The sequence below is a fragment of the Sander vitreus genome, chromosome 18 (genome assembly GCF_031162955.1).
Source record: "Sander vitreus isolate 19-12246 chromosome 18, sanVit1, whole genome shotgun sequence".
NCBI classification, from domain to species: Eukaryota; Metazoa; Chordata; class Actinopteri; order Perciformes; family Percidae; genus Sander; species Sander vitreus.
Window position 1 is genome coordinate 15,916,842 of NC_135872.1, and position 13,286 is coordinate 15,930,127.

The 13,286-nt window shown below is 41.3% G+C and overlaps 1 protein-coding gene across 1 annotated transcript; it reads right to left on the minus strand.

Moving 5' to 3' along the window:
- Positions 1-604: 604 nt before the first annotated feature.
- On the minus strand, positions 605-13,029 carry LOC144533316 (3',5'-cyclic-AMP phosphodiesterase 7B-like). The gene is made up of 12 exons (XM_078274594.1): positions 12,702-13,029; positions 8,241-8,330; positions 6,654-6,811; positions 6,475-6,538; positions 6,121-6,216; positions 3,757-3,857; positions 2,701-2,832; positions 2,512-2,600; positions 2,230-2,374; positions 1,997-2,093; positions 1,238-1,318; positions 605-1,130 (listed from the first exon to the last, which is right to left on the minus strand). Exons 1-12 carry the CDS (start codon positions 13,027-13,029, stop codon positions 751-753), a joined length of 1,761 nt encoding a protein of 586 aa, XP_078130720.1. The 3' UTR covers positions 605-750.
- Between the last annotated feature and the right edge of the window lie 257 nt (positions 13,030-13,286).

A 13,286-nucleotide genomic window follows, 5' to 3' on the forward strand; every position in this document is an offset into this window, starting at 1 on the left:
AAAAGGTAACGGACATCCAGCCTAAAAGAGGGACATCCGGCAGAATTTGCGGGGCACCGGAGCAATCCCGGAAGTGGAACGTCGTGGCTATAGACTACATGAACACAAACACTGTGGAAAACTGCTCCAGTTTGTGTTCTCCACATCGGTGAGTCCAAAAACATCCAGCTGATGAGCTATCAATATCAGCATTAAGCAACTGAGCGACACCAGCTGTAGCCAATTTGTGTCGGTCAGTTCAGTCAGTCTTACACAGTTCAAAGAGAATACATTGTACAGTATAGTACCAACTTAGTGAGTTAAAAACACACTTTAGTAAAAAGTAGATAAGTGAGTATCCAATAGAAGTGCAAGCTGTACAAAAAAAAGCAAAACAGTGTAAAGAGCTTAATATAGTATGTATTGTCTAAAAGTTTAAAACATTATAGTGGATATATTTTCTTTCTTTCATATATTTTTATATCTGACTTGTACACAATTTTGGCTTTCTCATTTCTTTATTGTTCTAGCAGAATTGTGCAAATACATTAAAACTTGTCTTCACTGATCCCTCTTCTGCTTTCAGCTAACCTTTTAATTCCTGCTTTTCTACTGATACTTTGCAGCAGATACCACTGTGGTAGGCATGACTTTGTCAAATTGGCATATTTATTAAGATTATCCATCCATCTGCCCTACCATGAATTTCTCTGTCTTCTTTTTTTCCCCTGCAGGGCTACGGTCCTCCGCTCCAGCAGAGGGAGCCATATCTCATGAATTGAAGCCAGACTCCCATTCAGTGCTCCCATGTTTAGAGCCTGTAAACCACCGGCAGTTGGAGAAAATATGCTGGAGGACAAACAAGGAGGTGGATAAACACTCCACTCCTCTGTTTACAAAAGGATGATCAAATACCTCGAGAAACAAGAGATAGATTAAGAGATGTCTCCCCCCCTCTCCTCCTCCTCCTCCTCCAGGCTCCTCGGCGTGGGAGTGAGTTTGGGTGTCTGACGGTGTGTGTGCGTATCGTAGGCGGCTCCAGCGGGCCTTGTTCTTGTACAGGTGACCCATCATGTTCTGGCTGAGCGGGCTGGGCTCGGTGAAGCGGTGCCACTCCTCAAACAGAGGCTCCACGATGTAGGAGATGAACCCTGAGGAAAAACATAACGAAGGTGGGTCATTTACTGATAAGTTGAGGGACATGTTGATGATAATACTCTATACAGGTCATGGTGTGTGTGTGCACTGTAGTTATTACCTATCTGAATGGCTGGGACAGAGTCAGCCTGCTGGTTACACTGAGGACTAATCTCAAAGTCAAACTTTCTTTCCAGGTCACCTGTCAGGTTAATAGCCAAAATTCAGAAAACAGTATCCACATGAATAAAAGAGATACCATAACAACATATGATGCTGATGCAGACCATCATACAATCTTTAGGGTAATATTTTAACACTTTGATGAATGCCAAAGAAAGGTAGGGAACACAAGTATTTTTTATTCAGGTATCAATACAATTACTATCTCTGAAAAGATTTTCATCCAGGTCTTAATTAAGACTTCAGAGCTCCAATTGTTCAGATATATCCGACTTGGTGCTTAATGTACAAAAGGTGCCTGAAAACCAAACAAACATGGATGCCAGACGTCTGCTAAAGTCTGTTTTTCAAGGAAAGGAACCCCATATTTATGGATATAGTGCCATGTTGGTGACAGTATATTTAACCCTCACGCAGCCACCTCTTCAATCTTAAAACAGTCTTGAGTTGTCCTGTAAGTTTCTTTCAATTGTCATTTAATATGAAGCCAGGTGGTTTGTGGGTGTTGTGGTCTTGCTCTAAAAATATTTCTGACGTGAAATTGAGACTATAAATAATTTCCACTGCAGTAAATAAATGTTAATGGTATCTAGGTATTTGAAAACCACTACAGCATTAAAGTGCTACATGCCGTCCCTTTCATAAGACACCAAAGTATTTTATCTTTTTGTATCTTTTTTAACCACACTTTACTCACCCTGCCTGTAGAACTCCTCACACACCCTCTCACTCCACTGTTTGCTCAGCTCCCAAAACCGACATGGATTACAGACGTCTGCACATTTCAGAGCAATCTGAAGGCAAAGAGAGAGCGAGAGAGAGAGATTCACGCACACACTGTGCAGCTAAGCTAGCTTTACTCTTTAAATTAAGTATACATTATAGTTTGATTTGTTTGTGAAACATGCATGGATATGATAAGCAGTATACCTGCAGTATAAAGTGCCTGTGAGAAGCGAGCTGAAGGTCCAGGTCCTGGTTGTCCAGATGTTCTCTGAAGGTTGACAGGAACTCATTCTGCCTGCTGATGTCTGTAGCCAGGATGAGAGAGCCCAGCTGCTGTTCCATGTCCTGCCTGCAGAGTAGAGGGGGGCACCACTGAGCCAAAACATTGTATCTTGTATGTTGGTAACAATTCTTCAATGACCAAAGGAGTAAGGAATCCTTATAAATAATGTTCATATTATGTGTTTCTGTAAAAGTTCTTCTGACATGTCAGCAGGCAAGTGGGACAGCAGTTGTGACTCTCGCAGCATGCCTACAGTGGATCTCCAGTGGTGACTCTCCAGCACAGACGTGTTCTGTAAACGGGTTTCAAACAGACTCGGTTACAGGCTGGACACTAAACCTACCGCACATTTAAACCCACACGCTGACACATATCAGCACACCTGTGTGTACCTGGTAGAGGGAGGCCAGGTGGTGTCTGGTCTTAATGAGGAAGGGCTGGTTGACTCCAGGATGGTCAACGTCGTGGGTGGCGGCTGCCATCAGACCCAGGAACACGTCCAGAGGACTCAGCTGCTCTGCCAGCTACAACACACAAAGGGTTGACAGGGCAATGATTGTTCCTTATGTAGGAGGGACACTTGCACTCCTTTCAAATGAACTTGATTGCTATGATGTCTAAAGCTTTAGTACGTAACTTTTTTTGATATTAATGAACGTCCGTTACATTCAAGCCATTGCCAAATGAGTTGCTACAAAGCTCATTAAGACTATCAGCTCCACAAAACATTCTTTGTATTTCAGAAATGTCCGGACTGTGTTTGTACTTGTCCATGTAACTTATACAACTGTATTCTTTGTTGGTTCATCATTGCTTTTGGAAAACAAATAGTTCCTTTTGTGATTTAAGTATAATAGAGGACACTTTCTGGATAATTTTATAAATAAAAAATAAATAGGTAAAATAAGTAAATTTACCTGACATTAAATCATTTTACCTCAAAGTTTAAAACATATTGATTTTAATTTATAACAGACATAGGTGTGTGTGTGACCGGGTTAAGATTAATGCTTAATGGCATACACTGTAGATCGGAGAAGCAGCAGGCTTGACATCTTATATTGTGAGTGTGTGCTTGTTATCTAGAACCCACTGGCGTGTGTGTGCTGTGCTGAATGCAATTTATTTATGTAAGTGCTTCTAACTAAATAGCTGCACCACAAAGTGCTTTACAGCGCAACAAAAGGACACAAAAGCAATTACTGAATAAAAGGGAAAGATGCAGAGAATCTTAATCTGGTCAGAGGGCTTTCGGGATTTCTCCAGGCTGAGGATGGATGTGTTGACGAGTCTAAGTGAGCAGGAATTATCCCTCAGGAAGACAAGCTAATAGAATATGTCAAGGAGAAGCTTAGGTCTGGTGAAGCCTTATAGTGTGTGTGTGTGTGTGTGTGTGTGTGTGTGTGTGTGTGTGTGTGAGAGAGAGAGAATACAGCATTATTCATTACCTTGGGCTCCTTCAGGTAGCAGTACATGGCTTGGGTGACATCAGCAGCATGAACAGCATTGTGATAGGGATTCTGGGAGTGGTAGTCCTCTTGCACCATGCCTGGCAAGACACACAAGGTTAAACCCCATTAAATTATCTCAACTTCCACATTTTTAATCCAATCTTAAATGTCATTTAACACTACTGAAACTCTTATATAAATGCTTTAATTTGAAAATCAGAGCACAGTCTTATGTGTAAGTATGATTCAGTGATTTTACCTCAATGTTTTGATTCACTGGGGCATGTGAACACACAATTTAGATTTCTTAACAGTTATTCAAACTGCATAATTTGACAACAGCTGCAGCAACCCAGTAAACAAATGGACAAGGGCACAGGGATGTCTCATAGCAGGCAGCAACAACCAGCGAGGCAGTCCATTGCCTTTGTCAAGGCCGGGAAGAGGGCACAGCAGCAACCAAGCCCACCAGGGGGGCTCCCTGCTGCAGCACGGGACCGTCAGCTGAAGGTCAACCTTGGGCTCAGAATCTCAGACTACCATTGCAGTGACCACACTTAGGCCAGACACGGTGCTGATGTTGGAAACAACAAGGCAAGTGGAGTTGCGGGGAGTAAGTCCGGATGGAGGAGGCCTTCGAGAGGAAGAGGGCCCTGTATGAGGGGCTGGTAGGCGAGCACCAAAGCAGGGGATGAAGGACCGGGGCGTGAGCCCATCGAGGTCTCCGCAGGCCAGTCACTCTGCAGGGTACTCAAGCTCCTGGGAATTACTGGACTGAACAGCAGGAGAGCCATCAAGAAGATCACAGATGCCACGGAGAAGTCGTTGAGTTGGCTGTAGATAAAGCAGGGTGATCTGTGGGGGCCTGATCAACTCTGGCAGGGTCGCCTGGGCGAAGATGTCTGACGTTGAAAGACCTGAAAAACCGATGACCCCAGGGAACATCACTGATGATGCTGTGTCAAATTGCATCGAAAGGTGTGTGTTAAACCCAGACACAGTACAGTGAGAAAGCTGAGAGTAGCAGTGGTTGCGAGGGTTGCTGGAGATTAGGGCCGATGAAATATAATGAATGTATGAGACAGGGAGAAACTGAAGACACAATAACTTATCTATGTGGTAATGTAAAAATTCATTTATAATCAACTGATGATTTTAAAGTTTACATTTTGACCACCAATGTCACAGTATTAGCTCTGGTTTTCCGTTGTCCAACGACGAGTGGAGAAAAATCCTGTTTCTGTAGGTTCTCTTTATACATCACGTTTTGTGTGCGTAAAAAACAGAAGAAAGAACAAAAAGAAGATGCTGACTGTGCACTTCGTTTCCATAGCGACACACAGCTCATTGTTGCTCTGCAATATCTGATATCAGCAGTTAGCATGCTATGGATACTGGATTAATATTCTCTTACAACAATGTCACTTTATCCATATACGTTTTTATTGTGAGGAACATAAACCCTGTGACTCTTTTGTAGTGACTGATTGGCAGACAAAAGAACCAGTTGACGTCAGTCTGGGCTTCCCTTCTCAGCTTTCAAGAGCATTCTGCCCCGCCAAAAAGGCCGCCGGGTGCACTTTTTAGAGAGTAAATGCTTTCTATGAAGTGGTGACTAATGGGGGGAATGCTATGTGTTAATACACCAGTGCTCCTAACCATGTAAATGTTTAAAAGGAATTGTCTCAAGCTATACTGAAAGTTGTTTAAAGCCCAGTTCAGACAAAAGATTTGTGACGAGAGGAGTTGAAACTTGCAACTACTTGCAACGTTAGCGTTCTACAATGTTCTTAAACCTGCCAGATGACACCAATGCGACGAGACTAGACGGTGTATCATCTTACATTCTTCAGTTCTAACTTCCGACTTTCAGGCTTTTTTTTGTAGCTGGACATATAATGTATTGCATCTACAGTATATGAATGTGGATAATGTGATAGTGAGATGCTCGCTAGAGTTGCATTTCTAGTGATAAATCAGCGAAAACAACATATTTATGCGATTCACTGCTTTGTTTTAACACCGCTCTTCAGTTACTCTCTAGCTCGCTTGACCAGATACCGTGCTCGCAGGCAAACAGGTGATGTCCCTTACGTTCTAAAACCAGCTTCTGGCAACTTGACCAGCTGAGTCGCAAGGCGACGCCATCAGCTGGCTTGAGTCGAGCTGCGATGGGCCAGTTCTGACCGCTGCGGTTTAGTCTCGTCGTGAATCTTTGGTCTGAACTGGGCTTAAAAGTCTAGCAAATTCAAGTCAATTAGACTATAATATTAGGATGCACTTTTACATCTCTTCTTGCTGGAGGACAAAGCGGGACAGAGGTTGGATGGGTGAAATCCCTGAGACTTGCTTGCAGCTTACCGAGAAACCTGTGCAGTTTGACCATGTCCAGCTGGAAGTGGTGAACGAGACCGTAGATGTTGAAGAGATGGCACATCAGAGTCACCAGGCTGTTACCTACAGCACACAAATTCATTCAAGAAAAGATGTTTTTAGTGCAGTACGTTTGAAAATATCCTTTTACAGTACACAATGTATTTAATAACTTTATTGTGCCAGAAAGAAAACACACTTTCAAATCTAATCTAAGAATTAATTTAATAAATAACAAAAAGAAAACAATGCTAACTTAAATAGTTCAGTTGGTGAAGGAACATGGTAGGTGAGGGATAACATATGTTAAACTTTAAGTAATACATGAAACAGCCATCTTACCATTTGTAAGACGATCAAAGAGGAAAATGTCAAAGTTCCATTTGCCTACATTTGATAGCATGTGCTGTAAAGAAAGAGTTTTCAGAACTGATCAGTGATTCATACCTGACACACAAATAGTCGAAGCTATAGGGTACCTGCACTTTAAATGTGTATGGGCTGTGAGTGTGTGTTCTTACTGCAGCTTGTCCCAGGTAGTCGTCGTCTAGTAGGTGTAGTGACCCGGGGGTGTGAGGCACCAACCCCTTGAGCAGCCTGGAGGCATGGCAGTATCTCTGAAAGCTCAGCAGACGCTTTCTCCCGGTGCCGGCCTCTACCTCCCCCTGCTGGGCGCTGGCTGAAATTACAAACGATTTGCATTAACAGTAGGGGTGGAACAGTACATGTATTCATATTGAACCGAAACGGTACGGGCGTCTCGGTTCGGTACATGACTTTACACGGAGAATACACGGTATAAAAATAAATAAAACTTGCGTGCAAATTAATGAATGTAATGCAGAACTACTGTTAGATACGCGTTTCTTTAGGAACACCTAATCTATAGCCCCCCTTCAATGTAATTTGCACTTTCATAAATAAGAGATGCTGTATTTTCTGTTTTATAGCTGATTGTCTTATTTTGTTTACAAGTTACAGATGGAGTCTGGAGATGATGTGGGGTACTTCTTGTTTACATCTTACTTTACATACTTCAGGCTGATGCAGCTAGCTCAGAGGAGAGACTGTATGACACTAGGTGGTACAGCCTGAGACATGCACAATAAAAAAAAAAATTCCTTCTGCATTTTTGTTTTGCTTTTCCCTCCATTGTACCGAACCGTGATGTCTGAACTGAGGTATGAATCGAACCGTGACTTCTGTGTACCATTCCACCCCTAATTAACAGACCATGCAGCAGATACCTGACAAAGTAGTGCATCAGTGACAGATAAGCATCTTAAAAATAGTTTTATGATTTCGTGAATTACATATGCTCTTTCACAAGATTATTGTTTTTAGTTTTGAGCAATTAAGTGCAAGTTAATGCTCCATCAGGTAAGTAAAATATGGGTCTCACTTTTGTCAGTAATTTAAATAAAAATAGGACAATAATAGCAGATAATCTCTCTTAATTTATCTACAGGACTACTCAACTCAAACAGCTTTATGTTCTTGCAGCCTCCCTTTATTTAAAAAAAGTATCAGAGCTGGCGCAACAGATGTTCATCTACCTACACTTAGTTGTCAGTTTATTAGGTACACTGAGATAAAACTAATGTAGCTAATACAACAGTCCTGTAATAAATCCTCCCTTCATGAAGATTAACATTTCAGTTTTTGTTTGAACTGTTTTAGAGAGCTGTTGCTTCAACTGTTTGATCATTTTGGAGGCTACAGTACATGGTGTTGTTGAAATGTATTGCAGTGTAATGACAGGTGTTTCTATTATTTTGTCCACCCCATTTACATCAGTGAGGGTAGGCTAAATTTTGACATTTGATTTACCTTACACATGCATTTACTTTCATAGTGCAAAAATAAGATACATTGAATACACACAACCCTCAGCTGGAAGGTTACACATTTGCTGTTATCACTGTGATCATAGTGTTTGAAAGTTTGAACGGGATTCCTGAAAAACTATACTGTTTTTTTTTGTAGAGAAAATATATTATTTCTAAGAAAGCAAATAGATGAGAGTTGTGTTAGTGGACAAAAAATATCTGACATGGTCAATATAGTATGTAACACTGTTTTGCATTCAAAAGGGTGAGGAGACTTACTTTTTAGGATTCGCAGGTCAATCAGCGGGTAGGAGCCTCGTCTCTCAACCAGCAGCACACCAGCATGACCAGTGTTCAGTCTGCTATCAGCTGCACATAGACAGAGAGAGAAAAAGGGGTACAATATGGGTAATATAAATAATAAGTAGAGAGGGGAGGTGAGTATAGAAATAGAGGAACAAAGCAAGCAAAAGGTTGATGGCTAAACAATAAGTCAAGCTGCCAGAGGGGTGATGAGAGAACAATGGAGCAAAGATTTTCAACATAATCACCCTCGTAAAAGCAGATTCAGAGGTTTTGGTGTACATGTACGTGTGTGTGTGTGTGTGTGTGTGTGTGTGTGTGTGTGTGTGTGTGTGTGTGTTTTGTGCTGTGTAGACTAGGCAGCTATCTGGTAAACATACAGTGGAAAAGTGGCATCATTCCATATTTATTCATCTTATAGTGCAACAAACAAATATAAACCGCTTGGGGGAAGTGAGTGTAAAGACTAGAGCTAAGGAAATAGAGGAAGAAAGTAATCAAAAAGGGCAGCGGGGTGATGAGAGAATGAAAAAGTGTTCCCAACATAATCAGCCTCATAGAAGCAGATTTAGAGTCTCTTAAACCAGATTCTCTGAAAACAAGAGGATCTTTGACATCGCTGAATCACCAGGGCATCATGCATCTGGGCCGAGTTTGCCCAAGGAGAATGGATTTCACACCACTGTGCAGCTGCTATGGTGCATGATTGGTGCTAAATTGACTATGTACATTCTGTTCATTTCATAATTGTTCTCGTTTTTAGGAGTGGTCTTCATTTCTGCTACAAAACAATAGTTTTTCTATTTGAAGTTTGATTCTAAAACAAGATGAGAGAAAAAGGAAATGTGTATTACTGACATTCTCCTAAATGGATATCAAGCGTTTTTGTCTACTGTATGTACTGAAAATGTCTGCAGAGGCAACCTTTTGTATTTCTTATCCTTGCTGCGTGAGCACCTAACAGACGGAGAGGGAACACAGCAGCACCATGGGTCCTCGAATACTAAATACTGCCTCTATAGGTAGAGTATAGTATAGAATACTCTATAGCAGTGGTTTTCAAACTTTTTTCAATAATGTACCCCTTTTGAATTGTTTCTTTAAGCCAAGTACCCCCTGACTAGCGCTAATCATTTTCTGTAGAAAAAAAGTGTATATAAACAGGAACAGTACAGCTGTCAGCGATAGATTTACTAAACAACAGCCTCGTAACTGAAAAAAACATTTAAATGCTTAAATGAGAAAACGAGACAAAAACTGTAAAAAAAAAGACAAAAACTTCAAAAAGAGATGGTAGAAAGAAGGAAGGAAGTAAGGCAAAAATAGGTCAAAATAGTATCAAAAACTTCAAAAACCGTGACGAAGAAAAAAGCGAGAAACTTGTAAAAAGTAGAAGGACAGTAGAAGGAAGGAAGGCAAGATTAGGTCCAAAGAAGGCGACACAAATGTCACATTTTTGGTAGAAAAAAAAAAGTCTACATAAAGAGGAACAATGTTCTGGAAAACAGCCTACTAACTATTAAACATTTTGTTAAATATCTCACGTACCCCCTGCAGTCCTCCAAAGTACCCCTAGGGGTACACCCACCCCCATTTGAGAAACACTGCTCTATAGTATAGAATACTGTTTAAAATGCTCAACTCAACTCGCACACCCTGAGGCCAGTGACAAGACACAACAGAACTAGGTCCTAAGTCACAGCGCACACGCATGAAATTTCCACATGAATAAACTGAAAACTATGAAAACTATTAAATAATTTACAGATCAGACATGAGGAACTGGAGCGTATTATGTCCCCACGGTTGTCAGTCCACACCACCTCTGTGACTTATGAGAGCAGCTAAACTACCTGTTAATGGGGTTGGAGTCACTATGGTTACTCCCTCAGGTTGCCAGATCTTGTGGGTGTGGGTGTTGCCAAAGTGGCACAGTTTGAAGGCAATGAGTTGTGGTTTTGGTGTGCTGTGTGTGCTGTGTAAGCTGCTATACATGAAATATAAAGTTAAAAAAGGGGCATCATTTTCTATTTATGCATCTCAATGTCCAACGAACGAATATAAAGCGTTTGGGGGAAGTGACTCAGTCTGGTAAAGTAAGGCAGAAGAGTCCTGCTGGTCTAGTTTGAGCAAGAAAAGGAGAAAAGAGGGAAATCCTCTTTGCTTTTTTTATCCTGTGTGCTGGTGGGCAAGGAGAGGGGGAAATACATAATCTGGGAAATCCCACCTCCCACCCCCCCCCCCTTCAACACAGACAAACACTCAGACACACATCTCGCTCTCCTCCTTCACTCCAGCTATCTCTCCATACTTCCATTTTATGTGTTAGTCCATTTTAATACCTCCCCTACCTCTGGCTCCAGTATCCACATCCTCTCTCTCTCCATGACTACTCCCTCAACCTTCCTTTCATTTTTGAAGAACACCAGAAATGTATTTTCTTAATAAACTGATTAGTTGGTCGGTCTATAAAATGTCAAAAAAGAATGATGGCAAAGCCCAAAGCCCATGTTGACATATTCAAATGTCTTGTTTTGTCCAACCAGAGGCCCACAATCCAAATAAATGTTTAATATGATAGAACATTAGGAAACCAGTTAATGGTGACATTTGGGGGACTGGAACCAGTGAAAATTCATTTTTTTGGGATAAAAAAAATTAAAGGACGATTAACTGACTAGCAAAATAATTGCTGATTAAAGCTCTGGTAGGTACTTCAAAAATTCCATAATAATCTTTCAGCACACTGTAATTCAAGTGGTCTGAGAGAAAGCTATACTTCTGTTTGCTCTGTTTCCTGGCTTTAGAAAATCAATCCCGTGAAACTTTGGTCAATCACAGGTCATTTCAGAGAGAGCATTCCTATTGGCTGTTCTGCATTGCCAGTGGAAGGAAGGATGTGCCTTAATTTGCCATATTGTTTGTAATAGTGTTTGAACTGCAGGTGAATTATCTTCAAAACTGAACATATTTTACACATTATCTTTTAATCCAGCGAGCTTCTCTACTTTGTTTTGCTATCACAAATGTCCTAATAAAAAGAAGAATTTTCAAAAAAATGTTTTCAAGATTTCATGAACTGTAAAATGCTGAACTCTGAAACTCTGTACTTTTCAACCTAAATATACCTATAAATACTAGTCTTTTTTTTAAGCCCTTTACATCCTTGGAAATGTCAGAATGACTCACTATCCTCGCTGACAAGTTATCTCACAGTGTCTGTATGTGAAACCGCACGCAGATAACTCCTTAGAGGGTGAGAGGCTATCGACCGAGGTCATCACGATGCAAAGGAAAAGTCACAGGCAGTGAACAGCGTACATTTGTTTGTTTCACACCTTATGAGTCAGTGGTTGCGCACAGGTAATTCCCCACAGTATGAATCATCACTTCATCATAACTTTTCAAAGGCACATTAAAGATTTATATGTCCATTGTTCCATTTTTATTATCAACTGATTAGTGGTTAAAGTATTACTCTTTGCCCATCTTAGTATTCATTAGTCTTGTTTATATGCTAATATGAAAGCAAACATTAGCATGTACAGACGGAAAAATGTCATGTCACTGTTGTCTATTACCATAATTGTACAATATGGGATTTACCTTATTTCCTGTCATTACTGTTGAAATTAATAAAACCATTCTTTAATTGAACTAATTCACATCGAACTGTCAACAATATTAACTTTGCATCTCTGCGGTGTTGCACACAGACAGACTCGGCTTGATTGTCGGTATTACTTCAGTATCATCAGTACAGCTGCAGCACAGCAGATGGTAACACACTCTGGCTTTACAGCCTAAATCCCTCATTTCACTGTCTACTCTGCCTGGGCATCTGAACCGCTATGAACCTCGTCTCGACCCACGTCAATTACAAACACGCATGCCTAAATATACGGCCAGAGGCTTAGTTCTCAAAGATAATCTGTCACTGAAACACACACACACACACACACACACACACACACACACACACACACACACACACACACACACACACACACACACACACACACACACACACACACACACACACACACACACACACACACACACACACCTTGTCAAAAATGAAAACGTGCACCAAGGCATGGAGTCAAAAGTCGAACATTCAAATGCAAAAACTGATGAACAAACCCACAAAAACCACGCACCGAAACCCTTATTCATAAACGTCACCTGCCAAAAAAAAATTACCACTATTTTTATAAGACAAATAAACAATAAATTGTACAAAAAAAATTACACATTGTTAAGAAATGTGCCCAAAAAAAATCCAACATAAAGTCACACACTATCTGTTTTCTGCAGTGGATGTGTTTTCATGTAGCATACACAGTTACTGGGTCAAACGACATTAAACATTTATGAGAAATCTGACTCCTATAAGATTAGCTGTACTTACTGTAACATGTATTATGTGCAAGTTACCTTTCAGATGACCGCTTCTGTCCTCTACGTCATGCTTCGCCTCCTCTAACTCTTCCTTCTCTGATTCCACCCAAGTGCTCGCCTGACTTCTCTCGGGCCCCCGGGGGCCTCCTCTGCGAGCCTTCCAGGCTGCCCTGAGCTGCCGTATGAGAGCCGGAAGCTCCAGGGCCAATGACAGGCCCCCACAGGTAATAGGAGGCGTCCTGAGAGGCCCCCAGACCGGCGAGCGGGGAGCCTCGTCTGGACAGACCCCAACTTCAACCTCAATGCCAAGATTGGAGTCCCGCATCTTGAGATCAGGGCCCCAGAACCCATCCAGTACTGGCATCCTCGCACCAAAAGACAACAGATAGGTGACAGACAGGTTCAAGGAAATGAAAGATCAAAGTAAAGACATGGGTGAAACTGAGGAAGGAGAGAGAAAAAGTGATGGTTGTGAAAAAGAGAGTAGGAGAGGAAGTTGACTGTCAGGTAGCCATAGGTGAGAAGGAGGAGGACAGACAGACAGATAGTAGCAAGTCAGAATGTTGGACAGAGGAGTAAAGGCTGCAGGGAGAGACAAAATCAGCAGCTGGAAAGAAAGAG

What these genes read in the sequence shown, in the direction of transcription:
- LOC144533316 (XM_078274594.1), bottom strand. Translation starts at nt 13,029, where the DNA reads ATGCCAGTACTGGATGGGTTCTGGGGCCCTGATCTCAAGATGCGGGAC. An exon ending in CAGAAGCGGTCATCTGAAAG is followed by an intron (nt 8,331 to 12,701) that starts GTAACTTGCACA and finishes GTCTATGTGCAG; the next exon opens with CTGATAGCAGACTGAACACT. An exon ending in TGACCTGCGAATCCTAAAAA is followed by an intron (nt 6,812 to 8,240) that starts GTAAGTCTCCTC and finishes TTGTAATTTCAG; the next exon opens with CCAGCGCCCAGCAGGGGGAG.